This window comes from Mobula birostris, chromosome 1, assembly GCF_030028105.1.
Source record: "Mobula birostris isolate sMobBir1 chromosome 1, sMobBir1.hap1, whole genome shotgun sequence".
In the NCBI taxonomy this organism is placed as follows: domain Eukaryota; kingdom Metazoa; phylum Chordata; class Chondrichthyes; order Myliobatiformes; family Myliobatidae; genus Mobula; species Mobula birostris.
Genome location: NC_092370.1, coordinates 26,703,344 through 26,720,491, shown reverse-complemented (window position 1 = coordinate 26,720,491; position 17,148 = coordinate 26,703,344). Strand labels below are relative to the sequence as shown.

Sequence of the window (17,148 nt, the reverse complement as noted above, 5' to 3'; positions counted from 1 at the left end):
CATATCTCAGAAAAGATGTGTTGTCATTGGAGAGAGTTGAGGAGTAGGCTCACAAGGATCATTCTGGGAATGAAGGGGTTAACATATGTGGAGCGTTTGGCAGCTTTGAGCCTGTACTCGCTGGAATTTGGAAGAACGCGGGGCGATCTCATTAAAACTTACCAAATGTTGAAAGGACTAAATAAGATGGATGTGGAGAGGATGTTTCCTATGGTGGGGGTATCCAGAACTAGAGCACATAGCCTCAAAATTGAAGGGTGACCCTTCAGAACAGAGGTAAGGAGAATTTATTCTAGCCAGAGAGTAGTGAATCTGCGGAATGCACTGCCACAGACAGTGATGGAGGCCTAAGTCCGTGAGTATATTTAAGGTGGAAGTTGATAGTTTCCTGATTGGTCAGGGCATCAAAGGATATGGCGATAAGGCAGATGTATGGGCTTGAGTGGGATTCAGGATCAGCCATGATGGAGCAGACTCAATGGGCTGAATGGCCTAATTCTGTTCTTATGTCTTATGGTCTTATAGGGAAGGGCTTTAAAAGAGACCTGAAATGCAACTCATAAGCACAAGAGTTTCTGCAGATGTTGGAAATCCAGAGAAATTAAACTATCCAGTAAAATAAAATAAAGAGGTAGGTTTGGGAGAGTGACAGGGCTAACAGCACTATTGCCTCAGAGTTCCAGCAACCCAGGTTCGATTCTGACCTCTAGAGCTGTCTGTGTGGAGTCTGCATGATCTCCTGGGTTTCCTCTGGGTGCCTGTTTCCTCCTACATTCAAAACATCTATGGGTTTGTAAGTTAACCGGGTGTTGTAAGCTGCTCTTAATGTACAGGTGAGTGGTAGGAGTTGATAGGAATGTATGTAAATTTAAATTTTATTAGTGTAGTCGATAATCAGCAGGATCTTGGTGGGGCAAAGGACATGTTTCTGAGCTATATCATTCCTTGAATCTAAGACAATAAACCATTTTAAAGATACAAGAGCTGAATAGGGCCATAAATGGATTAGCAGAAACATTTTTGCCTCAGGCAGAAAAAGCAAACAGACAGAATGGTGCATTAGTGCAGAGAAATTTAAAGAGGGAACACATTAAACAAAAATTCAAAAGAGGATAAATGCTCTGATGCAAATATTTTAAGAATTATGGAAAGAGACAGCTGAGGAATTAATTCAATAATTTATTAGAATAGGATATAATGCCAAGATGATCACTAGAATTAGGATATATTCAAGGGGAACAGGACACTCCAAGAGAATCTTAGACAGTCATCTTAGTCACAGAAAATCTAACAGAAATATGCAAATGTTATTGAGGAAGACCGCTGCAAGTTACAGAGGACATCAATAATTTGCTAAGTGGCAAGTGTTTGGCAGATGAGATTTAGATACAGATAAATGTATGGTTGTACACTTAGGGCAGTTATTCTTTAAGAGTCTCTCCAGAGAGATAGAGTAATAACAGGATCAGAGTACAAAGACAGTCACTAAATGTTGAAGTACAAGATAGTAAAGCAAAAAAAAACCAAACCAGACCCAAGGCTTTTGTTTTTAAGGAAGGATTTAATTGAAAAGGAAGGTATCAGACATTGCTTAGTTCACAATAGGGCCTGGTTATCAAAAGGATACAGATGCCGTGGAGATGATTTACAAGGAGGATGTCAAAAGTGCAAGTGTTCAAACACCAGAAAAGACTAGCTCTCTTTCCCTTTGAGACAAGACAGCTGAGCCCTATTAAAATAATGAAAGGCTTTGAAAGAACGGATAACAGAAAAATGTTGCCATGTAGGAAAAAACATACTGTAAGACCATTAGTAGAAGATAGACAGCCAGAAATGCAATAGAGAATTCAGAAAAAAACTCTTCATGAAAGAATGGTGAGAATGTAGAACTCATGACCACGAGGAGTGGCTCATGCAGAATGCCTGAAGAGGGCACAGAACAGAAGGGAGTTTCTGCTGACAGATTTAGATGAAGAAAACAGAAGGTGAGTCTTAAGGAGTAAAAAGGTCAAAGTAAACTGGTTAGCTTGCATAGTCCAATACTGTACTGCATAAAATCTATGTAGTTTTACACATCTGATGAAAATAAACAAAATATAAATTTTGAAGACTATTCTTTGTTGTGGAAGTAACATAGAGAACAAATGATTGTATTTACTTCACCTACTATTTTGATTTTTTTAACTTAGCGTGGTTTTGCACAAATCGACTGCACTGAAAATTTTTTTTGCATTGAAAGTTTTTCAAATTTGTTATCAAAACCAACATGCCATCTTGATTAAGTGGAACATCACGGCAATAGTTAGACATAATATTACTGAAGGATCGTCTGGTGAGGTTTTATGAGTGAAACTGAGAAATAAGAAGGGGAGGATCCCCTTACTGGGATCGTACTATAGTCCCCGGAAATTAGAGGAACAAATGTGCAGGGCGATTAGGAAAAGATGTAAGAATAATAGGGTTGTCATTGTAGGTCATTTTAACTTTCCTAACATTGACTAGGATTGCCGTCATGTTAAAGGTTTAGAAGAGGCAAAATTTATTCAGAAAATTTGATCAGTAAAGTTTCATCAGGCAGTGTACCAGAGAGACACACCAGGGAGGGGAGAAAGCTTGATATACTCCTGTGAAATAAGGAAGGGAAAATGACTGAGGCCTCAGTGGGGGAGCACTTTAGGACCAATGACCATAGTTCAGTTAGTTTTTAAAGCAGTTATAGAAAGGGCCAGAACTGGTCTGCAGGTCCGCGTTTTGAACTGGCCAAGACAAGAGCTTGCAAAGATTGTTTAGGCTAGGTTGTTTGCAAAGGGACCTCTGGTAAGTGGGAGGTTTTTATAAGTGAGGCAGCAAGATTTCAAGGATTACATGTTTCTGTTAAAGGCAAAGCTGCTGGGAGATGGGAACGTCCAGGGATATTGTAACAGTGGTTAAGAACAAGGAAGGCTTGGGTCAGATACAGGCAGCTGGGACTGAGAGTCACTGGAGTTATATAGAGGATACTGGAATATATCCAAGAAGGAAATTACGAGGGCAAAAAGGGGGCATGAAATGACTTTGGCAGAGAAAATTAAGGAAGATCCTAAGAATTTTTAAAAAGTAGATTAGGGGAGAAAATAGGGCCCTTCAAAGACCAAGATGGACATCTATTTGTGAGGCTGCTGGAGATGGGCAGAATTTTCAAAAAATATTTCTCCTCTGTTTTTATCATGGAGAAAGATGCGAATACTTGAAAATCTGGCAAAGTTAATGGGGATGTTTTGGGAGTGGTCCACATTACAGAAAAGGTGGTGCATGTGTTAAGATATAAGAGGTAGACAGATCTCCAGGTATAGATGAAACTAGAGAAGAAATTGCAGGAGCCCTTAATAAGATACTGCAACACTATTATCCTCTGATGAGGTGTCTGAAGACATGAGGATAGCAGAATATTGTGCATATAAGAAGGGCTGCAAGGATAGACCTGGTAATTATAGACACTTTAACTGAACATCTGTGGTAGGCGGGAAGTCATTCTGAATGATAAAATATACTTAATTTGGAAAGGCTAGGGCTAGCCAGCATGACTTTAGACCATAAGACAAAGACAAAGGAGCAGAAGTAGGCCATTCAGCCCAGACTTTATACATGGAAAATCTTGTCTTATAAATTTGATTGAGATTTTTAATGAAATGATGAAGGTGGTTGATAAAGGAAGGAAAATGCAATACATACAGGTTTCAATAAGACTTTGATAAAGCTCTGTATAGAAACATAGAAATACAGGCCCTTCGGCCCACAATGCTGTGCCGAACACGTACTTACCTTACACACACTCACCACTCTCTGTGTAAAAAAATTTACCCCTGACATCCCTTCTGTACCTACTTCCCAGCACCTTAAAACTGTGCCTTCTCGTGTTAGCCATTTCAGCCCTGGGAAAAAGCCTCTGAGAATCCACACGATCAATGTCTCTCAGCATCTTATACACATCTATCAGGTAACCTCTCATCCTCCGTCGCTCCAAGGAGAAAAGGCCGAGTTCACTTAACCTGAGGCATGCTCCCCAATCCAGGCAACATCCTTGTAAATCTCCTCTGCACCCTATGGTTAGGCTGCTCTAGAAGATTAGATCACATGACATTCAAGAGCAGTTAACAAACTAGATACAAAATTAGCTGGATGTTAGGAATCAGAAGTATTAGTGGAAAGATGTTTTTTAGATTGAAGTTTGTGATTAGTAGTGTGTCCCAGTGGGTCAATACTGGGCCCGTTATTATTTGTCATCAATATTAACAACTTGAATAATCAAGGAAAAGTTTGTAGATGGGTGGTACTGTAGACAGTGAAGAAGAGCATCAAGAATTGCAGTTGGATCTTGATTGGTTGTATAGGTGGGCTGAGGAATGGCAAATGGAATTTAATTCAGACAGGGACAATTCAGACAGATCAATGTAGGATTTTTTACATTGAATGGAAGAACCCTAGGTACTGTTGCGGAACAGAGGGATCTTGGAATATAGGTGCATAGTTCCTTTAAAGTGGAATAACAAGGTGGTGAAGAAATCATTTGGCATACTGGCTTTCATCAGTCAAAGCACTGAATATACTTGGAGGTCATATTGCGATTGTAAAAAAGGAGTTGGTGAGGCCACACTTGGAATATTGTGTTCTGTTTTGATCACCTTGTTATAAGAAACATGTATTTACACTGGAAAAGGAGAAAAAAATATTTACTAGATTGTTGTCAGGTCTCAAGGGACTGAGTTACAGGTGGAGGCTTGGCAGGGTGGGCCTTTACTCCTTGGAGCGTACGGGACTAAGGAGTGATGTCAGAGTATTTAAAAACACGAGAGGCATAGAAAGCGCAAGCGGTCTTTTTCCTAAGGTTGAAAAAAATCAAAACAAGAGAACATAGTTTTAAAGTTGAAAGTGAAATGTCCAATAAGAACTTGAGGGGCAACTCTTTTATATCTACCAGCAGGTGATAGGTATATGGAAACAGCTGTAAGAGAAAATGGTTAAGGAAGGTACACTAGATACATTTGAGTATGTGGACAGGTATATGGATGACAAGAACTTTAGCGATATGGAGCAAGTTCTTGGAAATGGAATTAGCTTGAATATACATCTTGGTTGGCAAAGACAAGCAAGGGCCAAAGGGCTACTCTCCATGCTGGACAAATCTATAATTCTATTTAGAGGCTACAGCAAAAAGAGATTCACAATAAATAGCTGTGTTATCTCAAGAGTACTGGCATGGCCTCAGCAGGCCAGCAAGAAACTTAATATTTCCTGCTTATTACTTGGCAAGATGCATCTTCCTTTAGCTCAATACCTCTCTGAAATATAATGGCTCTCTGGAATGGCCACAGACTTGGGTGACTTAGCCAAGACTTTAATCGGAAGCTTGGTCTATTTTAAAAATCCATTACTTTAATTGTTACATAACTGGAGGTTTAGATTACAAAGTGAAACCAGCAGCTGATTCTCATATATGATTAGTACTGTACAGTATATGATCAAGAGAGACATTACTAACATAAAAATGGAAGTAAATGGAGTAAATGGAAGTCATTCTCTTCTAACATTTTGAAATAGGAATGAAAATTATCCTGAAAATCCTATGAACAGACATTGCTTAGTAATTAAAGCATATCATTTCTTTTTCCTTAGTATACCATAGAAATTTTATACAGTTGGAATCCAGTGACTATATTAAATAAAAAAATCAGATTAGGTAAATATGCAAATTTAAATAATTTATGCTAGACAGTTATCATATTTCAATGACCTGTGATCCAAAGTAGGACAGTAATGTTGGATTTGTCAGGTCTCCATTTCTCCAAGATTAAATCCATTTTCCAATGTTTTTAACCTTGGAGAAATGCAGACTTTTATGGAATATACAAATACACTTAAAAATGTAAGATTTCAACAAAGTGAAAAATACCATAACTCTGCCAAACAAACCTGTTTCTCTAGCAACCAGACTTGATGTTTTCCATCTTTTGCTGCAGCATTTGTCCTTTCCAGTTCCTGTTTGACTTTCACCAGTTCAGACTCCTTATAAGCAATGTCCTGATTAGCAATTTGCTTTTGTTTCTTCAGTTGGACCATTTCCTCTATCAACAATCTCTTCTCTCTGGAACTAGACTCTATATCAGTCATATTTTTAGTCTTAATGCATTTCAATAGCAAGAGATTACTAAAAATCTTTGCTTATGATGAAGGGTGAAAGACTTTAGGTGTGAAAATACTGCCAATCTTTTCCTCAATCTGATTGTTTCTGAGCAAAACAAGTTTTACCTTTAGAACACAAAAACAGCTTAAAAACATATTACAGAAAGACAGCCTATCGCTTCTCTTTTCTAATAGATGGAAAGGGAAAGTTAAAATGACTATGGGTTGAGAGCTAATGTAATAACTGACAAGGGAGGAGATTATTTATGGAGAAAATAAGGCCCTTAACAACTCATTGTAGATTTCTAATGTTAAGGTGGTTTGTGACAATCTATGGTATGGAAATTAAATTATTTACAACTGCCATTAATCTTAAGATGTTAAAATAAATTGTAGTGCTTTAACTGAGTCATAAAACACTACAGCACAGAAACAATCCTTTTGTCCCACCTCGTTCATGCCGAACCATTAATCTGCTTAGTCCCATTGACCTGCACTTGGACCATAGTCCTCCATATGCCTCCATCCACGTACCTATCCAAATTTCACTTCATTGTTGGAATTGAACCCACATCCACCAGTTCCACTAGCATTTTGTTCCAAACTCACCACTCCCTTAAACATTTCACCTTTCACCCTTAACCCTGACCTCTAGTTCTAGTCTCACCCAACTTTGTGGAAAAAGCCTGCTTGCATTTACCCTATCTATACCCTTCATAATTTTGTATGCCTCTCAATTCTTCCTTTCATTCTTCTACACTCCAGTGTATAAAGTCCTAACCTATTCAACCTTTCTGTATAACTCAAGTCCTGGCACCATCCTTGTAAATGTCCTCAATACTCCAAATTAGGCCTTGTCAATGTCTTATACAACTTCAACAATAACATCCCAACTCCTGTACTCAATACTTTGATTTATGAAGGGCAATATGCCAAAAACTTTCTTTACAGCCCTATCTACCCGTGATGCCATTTTCAAAGAATTATGGATCTCTATTCCCATATCCCTCTTTCTACCACACTCCTCAGTGCCCTACACTCACCTTGTAAGACCTACCCTAGTTTGTCCTCACAAAGTACAACATGTCACACTTGTCTCCTGACTTCTTTCTTAAGTGTTCTCTTGCATTTCTTATGCTCCTGTTGATATAACAGCAAATTTTCAGTACTCAAGTCAATTAGTGTTGACAAGCTTTTTTAAGCAAAAGTTTTGAGAGAACTACTTCAGTCTAATTTTCAAAAAGGTTCAGATACAAGCATCAGCATTTCTCTTCATTTAATAACACTAATAAAAAACAAGATTCAAATATTGCTTATTACATATAAACTTGGAAGCACCAAGGTCAAGCACTCACAGTGTCATTAATCCAGGAATAACCTTTATTGCTGTTTACAATAACAATCCATTCACTGCAATATCCCAATAAACACTTAGAGTTGCAGGCCAAGTTTACTAGTTTTCAGAGATCAACTGCAGAATTAAAAAGCTCTGAAAGAACCTCTGTTGCTCTACTGAGTCACCTAAGCCATTCTTTTGAAAAATAAACTGGGTGGCCTTTGTCACACGTGCTTCTACATTTGACATATTACTAAATAAGGGTGAATGGTGATGTGGCTCGAAGGGCTGAAAGGGCTGTATCGCTTAAATAAATAAAATGAATAACAACCACCCAGTTCACCTTTCAGGGACTTCTGACTAACAGTTTCTTGTTTTGGAATCTGGCAACTTCAGTGTTTTGTTTTGTTAATTCTTATCTGAAGATAACATTGCGCTAAAAATCATTTGTACACTTATGGCATACTATCACAAAATTTCTCTCAGCAGCACCCTTACTTTGTCCCAAATTCATCAATCACTATAAGAAAGAAAACGATCATCAGACTCATTGAATTTTTCCTAGCATTTTTGTTAGCTTCATTCCCTGTTTTATTTCCCCTGTCGTCTTGCACTTTTTGTCTTCATGATTAAGGCATGATGCCTGCATTTAGCCCAAATGCAGGTCAAAATTCCACCTTCCCGATGGGTGCCTGACAAGAGCTAAAAATCTGCTGAAAATTTGATTGGCAATTAAATGCTTGTGCACATAAAGAGACTACAGGCCTTTTGCCATTAGCCCTTCAATCAATGTCTTTCCAATACAGATCATCTGAAGTCAAGTTCTTGCAGAGGATTTATTTTAAAAACCACACAAAGCCATGTTAAATATTCAATGTTTGCTCACTGAAGAAAGTTTGAAAAGGACAAGTGAGACACCATAATAGACCTTCAGAGGAACTTAGTCAAGATCTCATTAGAGTGCCAATATTGTTTATTGAAACTCTTTGAGGTTTTAAAGAGAGCGAAAGCTATGCTATAGTACATTGCAGTCACCTAGAGTACAGGAGTATTTGCTGATAGGCATCTTTTTCTTACTCAGATCCCTCACTTGGGCACAACTGGGATGGAGGAAGGGACAGGAGGGCAATCATCTCACCGCCCACACTCTTCCTGGGCACCATCTTCCTCTGAACCTCCAAATGTTTCGTCAAAAAAAAACTGGCATTTTCTTCACTTTGGTCACCAAAGAGTCCAGAAACATATTTTGTGGAAGCAGCTGTGCAGATGCTACATACTCTGTTCAGGGGATTTGTTTCTAATCATCACTGCATTAAACTCGCAGCTGTCTGCTTTAGTACCTCCAGGCAAGTTTAAATTATGACAATAATCACTTAGTTCCAAACTCAAATCCTTCAACAGGCATGTATCATTAGCATAGCAGCCACTCAGCACCTGTTTATCTTTTCAACAAAAGTCTGAATATGTGCCACCAATATACAAAAAAGAAATATAGCAGCCTCATAATCCATGAAATTTAACAGCATGAATACTTTTAAAACAGCAGAGGGATCTGGATTGCTGCTGGCTAAATCAATAACAGTAGTGATGCAAGTTTTAAAGCAATAAATAAAATACTGGGGTTCATTTTTAAAACAAGAGCAGATAAATTTTGTAAGCATTGTACAATGAACACTTGTCATATTCATATTATAAATGGGATTCTGAGCTACAAGATACAGTGAAAAAAAGAGACTATAATTGAGTGATTATAACTATGGGGAAAGATTGAGCAAGGTAGGGACTCTTTAAAAAAACATAAGATCAAGAGCTAAACTAAGAGGCCGAAAAGAAAATGAAGGATTTAGTTGGGAGACATAAAGAAGGCCAGTCTAGAAACGAGAAATAGACCAGGTATCTTATTTTATGCTTAGGGTGTACTCCTGGGAATGTGAGCAGTAAATCGGTGGTTATAAAGTTAATTTATGACATTATATATGACAGTACTGCGGTGCTGAGAACATAAGAGCTCAGCCCTCTGCTCTACTCCGCTCCCACAGTAATAGAATGGTTAAAGTGATCTCATCAGCAGGCAATTCAGTGAGCTTCCCTGCTGTGAGAGCTGGGGTGAACGATACAGCTGCTCGGTGCTGAGATATGGGTGTAGGAGTGGCTCAGCGATTGTGGGACATTGCTCAGCACTGGCAGCAACGGCTCCATTTATTGGCAGATTTCTGTATCCTACAGCCTCTCTCAGCCCCTCCTAATGGATGAGATGGAAGCTGCTGTTCCCACCTCTCTGTTTGACTGCCTCACCCAGATATTTCTCTATGGTAACTAGATTAACAGTAGTTGTTGAGCTTATTCATAACAGATAGTTTTATTCATGATCAAATTCAGCATCACATGGAGCAGTTGAGATGATTACCATCAAGCTTTTAAGGAGAAAGCTTGATGAACTCACAAAAATCTAAGCAACACATAAAATTATTAAGGGATTGACACGCTAGAGGCAGGAAACATGTTCCTGATGTTGGGGGAGTCCAGAACCGAAGGCCACAGTTTAAGAATAAGGGGTAGGCCATTTAGAACGGAGTTGAGGAAAAACTTTTTCACCCAGAGGGGCGTGGATCTGTGGAATGCTCTGCCTCAGAAGGCAGTGGAGGCCAATTCTCTGAATGCTTTCAAGGAAGAGTTAGATAGAGCTCTTAAAGATGGTGGAGTCAAGGGATATCGGGAGAAGGCAGGAACCGGGTATTGATTGTGGATGATCAGCCATGATCACAGTGAATGGCTGTGCTGGCTCAAAGGGCCGAATGGCCTACTCCTCCACCTATTGTCAATAACACACACAAAAATGCTGGAGGAACTCAGCAGGCCAGGCAGCATCTATAGAAAAGAGTACAGTCAATGTTTCGGCCCAAGACCCTTCAGCAGGACAGGAGAAAAAAGACAAGGAGTAGAGTTAAAAGGTGGGGGGAGGGGAGGGAGAAACACAAGGTGAAAGGTGAAACTGGGAAGGGGAGAGGTGAAGTAAAGAGCTGGGAAGTTGATTGGTGAAAGAGATATGGGGCTGGACAAGGGGAAGTCCAATGGGAAAGAACAAAAGGCCATGAGGAAAGAAAGGGGGGCAGGAGCACCAGAGAGAGGCAATGGGCAGGCAAGGAGATAAGGTAAAAGAGGGAAAAGGGGATGGGGAATGGTGAAAGTTCAAGCAAATCCACTAATAGAAAGGTTGTGAGTGGTGGTAAAAATCTTCTGAGGTGTATATATTTCAATGCTAGGAGTATTGCGGGGAAGGCGGATGAGTTGAGGGCGTGGATTGACACGTGGAATTATGACGTTATAGCAATTAGTGAAACTTGGCTACAGGAGGGGCAGGACTGGCAGCTTAATATTTCAGGGTTCCGATGTTTCAGATGTGATCGAGGCAGAGGAATGAAAGGTGGGGGAGTGGCATTGCTTGTTAGGGAAAATATTACAGCAGTGCTCAGGCAGGACAGATTAGAGGGCTTGTCTACTGAGTCCTTGTAGGTGGAGCTGAGAAACAGGAAAGGTATGGCCACATTAGTGGGATTGTATTACAGACCACCCAATAGTCAACGAGAATTGGAAGTGCAAATCTGCAGAGAGATAGCAGGCAACTGCAGGAAACATGAAGTTGTGGTGGTAGGGGATTTTAATTTTCCATATATTGATTGGGACTCCCATACTGTTAGGGGTCTAGATGGTTTAGAATTTGTAAAATGTGTTCAGGAAAGTTTTCTAAATCAGTATATAGAGGGACCAACTAGAGGGGATGCAATATCGGATCTCCTGTTAGGAAACGAGTTAGGACAAGTGACAGAAGTCTGTGTAGGGGAGCACTTTGGTTCCAGTGATCATAACACCATTAGTTTCAATTTGATCATGGACAAGGATAGATCTGGTCCTAGGGTTGAGGTTCTAAACTGGAAGGCGGCCAAATTTGAAGAAATGAGAAAGGATCTAAAAAGCATGGATTGGGACAGGTTGTTCTCTGGCATGGATGTGATCGGTAGGTGGGAAGCCTTCAAAGCAGAAATTTTGAGAGTGCAGAATTTGTATGTTCCTGTCAGGATTAAAGGCAAGGTGAATAGGAATAAGGAAGATATTGCAACTCTGATAAAGAAGAAGAGGGAGTTGTATGACGTGTATAGGAAGCAGGGAGTAAATAAGGTGCTTGAGGAGTATAAGAAGTGCAAGAAAATACTTAAGAAAGTAATCAGGAGGGCTAAAAGAAGACATGAGGTTGCCTTGGCAGTCATAGTGAAGGATAATCCAAAGAGCTTTTACAGGTATATTAAGAGCAAAAGGATTGTAAGGGATAAAATTGGTCCTCTTGAAGATCAGAGTGGTCGGCTATGTGAGGAACCAAAGGAAATGGGGGAGATCTTAAATAGGTTTTTTGCGTCTGTGTTTACTAAGGAAACTGGCATGAAGTCTATGGAATTAAGGGAAACAAGTAGTGAGATCATGGAAACAGTACAGATCGAAAAGGAGGAGGTCCTTGCTGTCTTGAGGAAAATTAAAGTGGATAAATCCCCGGGACCTGACAGGGTGTTCCCTCGGACCTTGAAGGAGACTAGTGTTGAAATTGCAGGGGCCCTGGCTGAAATATTTAAAATGTCGCTGTCTACAGGTGAGGTGCCGGAGGATTGGAGAGTGGCTCATGTTGTTCCGTTGTTTAAAAAAGGATCGAAAAGTAACCTGGGAAATTATAGGCCGGTGAGTTTAACGTCAGTAGTAGGTAAGTTATTGGAGGGAGTACTAAGAGACAGAATCTACAAGCATTTGGATAGACTGGGACTTATTAGGGAGAGTCAACATGGCTTTGTGCGTGGTAGGTCATGTTTGACCAATCTATTGGAGTTTTTCGAGGAGGTTACCAGGAAAGTGGATGAAGGGAAGGCAGTGGATATTGTCTACATGGACTTCAGTAAGGCCTTTGACAAGGTCCCGCATGGGAGGTTAGTTAGGAAAATTCAGTCGCTAGGTATACATGGAGAGGTGATAAATTGGATTAGACATTGGCTCGATGGAAGAAGCCAGAGAGTGGTGGTAGAGAATTGCTTCTCTGAGTGGAGGCCTGTGACTAGTGGTGTGCCACAGGGATCAGTGCTGGGACCATTGTTATTTGTCATCTATATCAGTGATCTGGATGATAATGTGGTAAATTGGATCAGCAAGTTTGCTGATGATACAAAAATTGGAGGTGTAGTAGACAGTGAGGAAGGTTTTCAGAGCCTGCAGAGCGACTTGGACCAGCTGGAAAAATGGGCTAAAAAAAATGGCAGATGGAGTTTAATACTGACAAGTGTGAGGTATTGCACGTTGGAAGGACAAACCAAGGTAGAACATACAGGGTTAATGGTAAGGCACTGAGGAGTGCAGTGGAACAGAGGGATCTGGGAATACAGATACAAAATTCTCTAAAAGTGGCGTCACAGGTAGATAGGGTCGTAAAGAGAGCTTTTGGTACATTGGCCTTTATTCATCAAAGTATTGAGTATAAGAGCTGGAATGTTATGATGAGGTTGTATAAGGCATTGGTGAGGCCGAATCTGGAGTATTGTGTTCAGTTTTGGTCACCAAATTACAGGAAGGATATAAATAAGGTTGAAAGAGTGCAGAGAAGGCTTACAAGGATGTTGCCGGGACTTGAGAAACTCAGTTACAGAGAAAGGTTGAATAGGTTGGGATTTTATTCCCTGGAGCGTAGAAGAATGAGGGGAGATTTGATAGAGGTATATAAAATTATGATGGGTATAGATAGAGTGAATGCAAGCAGGCTTTTTCCATTGAGGCAAGGGGAGAAAAAAACCAGAGGACATGGGTTAAGGGTGAGGGGGGGAAAGTTTAAAGGGAACATTGGGGGGGCTTCTTCACACAGAGAGTGGTGGGAGTATGGAATGAGCTGCCAGACGAGGTGGTAAACGCGGGTTCTTTTTTAACATTTAGGAATAAATTAGACAGATACATGGATGGGAGGTGTATGGAGGGATATGGTCCGAGTGCAGGTCAGTGGGACTAGGCAGAAAATGGTTCGGCACAGCCAAGAAGGGCCAAAAGGCCTGTTTCTGTGCAGTAGTTTCTATGGTTTCTATGGTGAAGGACAGGAGAGGAGAGGTGGGGTGAGGTGGGGTGGGGGGGCCATAACTAGATGTTCGAGAAATCGATGTTTGTACCATCAGGTTGGAGGCTACACAGATGGAATATCAGGTGTTGTTCCTCCAAACCGAGTGTGGCCTCATCACGACAGTAGAGGAGGCCATAGACAGACATATCGGAATTGGAACGGGAAGTGGAATTTAAACTGGGAGATCCGCTTCTTCTGGCAGACGAAGCGTAGGTACTTGGGGAAGCAGTCTCCCAACTGGATTAAAGATTAAAGTCTGCCAGTGCTTATGCCGGCTTTCGTGGCGTGAAGCGACTAAGAGTACGAGACTCCACCCCCCCCACCCCCGGATAGGATGCCAGTCTATCTCGAGGTTCACCCCCAGCATTTTTGATGGTACCCATTCTCAGCTGGGAAGACTGGAGCAATGTATGGTTAAGTGCCTTGCTCAAGGCCACACACGCTGCCCCGGCTGAGGCTCGAACCCACAACCTTCAGATCGCTAGTCCAACGCCCTAACCACTTGGCCACGTGCCACACAATCTACATCAGGTCTCATCGATATACAGGAGGCCACATTAGGAGCACCGGACACAGTATGTGACCCCAACAGACCCACAGGTGAAGTGACGCCTCACCTGGAAGGTCTGTTTGGGGCCCTGAACGGTAGTAAGGGAGGTGGTGTAGGGGCAGGTGTAGCGTTTGTAGGTGGGTGAAATGGAAGAGATATGGTTGAGGGTAGCGGTGATGGAGGAGGAAGGGGAGCGCCCTTCTTTGAAGGAAGAGGACATCTCCTTCGTTCTGGAATGAAAAGCCTCATCCTGAGAGCAGATGCAGCTGAGTTGGAGGAATTGAGTGAAGGGAACGGCGTGTTTAGAAGTAACAGGGTGGGAAGAGATATCGTCCAGGTAGCTGTGAGGGTCTGAGGATTTATAATAGACATCAGTAAATAAGCTGGCTCCAGAGATCGAGACAGAGAGATTGAGAAAGAAGAGGGAGGTATCGGAAATTGGACCAGGTAAATTTGAGGGAAGGATGGAAGTTGGAGGCAAAGTGGATGAAGCCAATGAGTTTCACTTGGGTGCAGGAAGCAGCATCAATGCAGTCATCGATCTAGTGCAGGAAAAGTGGGGGAAGGAAACCAGTGCAGGCTTGGAACATAGATTGTTCCACATAGCCAACAAAAAGGCAGGCATAGTTGTGACCTATGCGAGTGCCCGTGGCTGCACCTTTTGTTTGAAGGAAGTGGGAGGAGTCAAAGGAGAAATTATTATTAAGAATGAGGACAAGTTCCGCTTAACGGAGGAGAGTGGTGGTGGAGGGGAACTGGTTGGTGCCAAGAAAGAAACAGAGATACATCTTAATATGATTAGAAGTTGGAATGGTGGAACTCATATGAAGCATAAAATACTCACTTGCCCAATTATGCTGTTTCTATACTGTCAATACTATTATTCCAGTCATATGTTTTAAATCTTATAATGAAACGGGCCAAATCAGGGACCTACTTACTCAACTGAGAGTTACTTGTCAACAATGCTATGTGCATTATAGGGCAATACATCTAAAATACTATTCCCTCTGATTATTTAAAAAAAGCTGAATTACAAAATTCGAAAAAAATGTGCCACAGGCTCAAACTAGTTAAAGGCAAATGTACAATTAACATATGGAATCCATTTTTAAACCATAAGACATAGAAGCAGAATTATACTATTTGGCCCATTGAGTCTGCTCCACCATAAAATCATGGCTGATCCTTTTTTTCCCCCTAATGAGCCCCATTCCCTGCCCTTCTCCCTGTAACCTTTGATGCCGTGTCCAATCAAGAACTATCAAGCTCTGCCTTAAATACACCCAACAATCTGGCCTCCACAGCTGCCTGTGGTAATAAATCCCACCCTCTGGCTAAAGAAATTTCTTCACATCTCTGTTTTAAATGGATGCCCCTCTATCTTGACGCTGTGCCCTTTTGTCCTAGGCTCCCCCACCATGGGAAACATCCTTTCCACATCTACTCTGTCTAGGCCTTTCAACATTCGAAAGGTTTCAATGAGATCCCCCCCTCATCCTTCCAGCAGGTACAGATCCAGAGCCATCAAACGTTCATCATCATCATCAGGTGCCACGCCCAGTTTGAGCTTTGACTGCCATGGTCCACACACTCCTGTTTCGGGTCAAGTGGATCAATTCATTGGTATTCATTTCCAGTTCTCTGGCTGCTGTCTCTATCATCATTTGTTTTTGTCTTCCTCTTGCTTTCTTCCCTTCAATCTATCCCATAATTACCATGCATTCTAACTCCTCTTTCCTAATCACATGTCCAATCAAGTTACGTTGCCTTTTCATGATCTCATACATTATTTCCCTTTTTGTGTTTGCTCTGTTCATGACATCCTTGTTAGATATTCATTTCATCCATGATATTCTTTGCATCCTCCTCAAAAATTACATTTCTGCTGCTACAATTCATTTCCTCATGTTACTAGATATTGTCCAACATTCTGAGCCATATAACATAACTGGATAAACATAACATTTCAGTACTCTGAGGCGGGTTGTCATGCCTAGTTTAGTGTTGGTCAGTATACTCTTCATTCTCGTAAAGGTGTCTCTTGCCATCCCTATTCTTCTTTTGATGTCCATGTCATACCTGCCATCTGATGTCACCCAGCTTCCTAAGCAGCAAAAATTCTGTACTTGTTTTATGTCTTCCCCATTTATTCTCAGCCTGCAGATAGGATTCTCCTTCTTTTTGGATATCACCATACATTATGTCTTTTTGCAATTGATAGATAGACCCATTTTTGCACTTTCTTCAACAATTATATCAATTAAGTTTTGTAGTTCTTCCTCCGTACTTGCAATTAACACAGTGTCATCTGCATATTTGAAATTATTGATGTTTTCACCACCAACTTGGATTCCCAAGATGTCTCTTCTTTTTTCTAATATTGTTTCATTGTACACATTAAATAAATCAGGGGAGAAAATACACCCTTGTCTAATGCCTCCCTTGATTTTGGTAAATTGACTCACTTCTCCATCTACTCTTACAGTGGCAGTTTGTTCCCAGTACAGATTTCTGATTAGGCGGAGGTCTTTCAATCTAGATCTAGAGTTTTCTGTAATATTTCAAATAACTTACTGTGCTTCACTTTATCAAATGCTTTTGTGTAGTCGATAAAACAAACAAATCTTTTTGCCCTTGAATAGCTCGTTCTGATAGTACCTTTAACATCAATATTGTGTTTCTTGTACCTTTGTCTTTCACAAAACCACCTTGTTCTTTACCTATTTCAGCTTGTATCTTACTTTTAGCTCTTGTCATCAAAATTCTTATAAGTATCTTGGTGCTATGACTCATTAAACTTATGGTCCTATGTAATTCACATTCTATTGCTCCAGGTTTCTTAGGAAGAGTGATAAATACTGATTTACATCAAATGTTACAGGTATGATAACCCTTTCATTCCCAGAATCTTCATTGTGAACCTTCTCTGAACCCTCTCCAATGCCAGCACATCTTTTCTTGGAG

General features: G+C 40.7%; 1 protein-coding gene across 4 annotated transcripts in view; it reads right to left on the bottom strand.

Annotated features, from left to right (window-relative positions):
• LOC140195180 (uncharacterized) overlaps positions 1-17,148 on the bottom strand; it is an 82,328-nt gene that overhangs the window by 28,963 nt on the left and 36,217 nt on the right. For 3 of the 4 annotated variants that reach the window (XM_072253087.1, XM_072253076.1, XM_072253097.1), the window contains exon 6: positions 5,950-6,134. The exons of the other annotated variant lie outside the window; for it this stretch is intronic. In XM_072253087.1, coding sequence (XP_072109188.1) covers positions 5,950-6,134 — 185 coding nt within the window. The remainder of the gene's footprint in view (positions 1-5,949; positions 6,135-17,148) is intronic. 4 annotated transcript variants of the gene reach the window in all.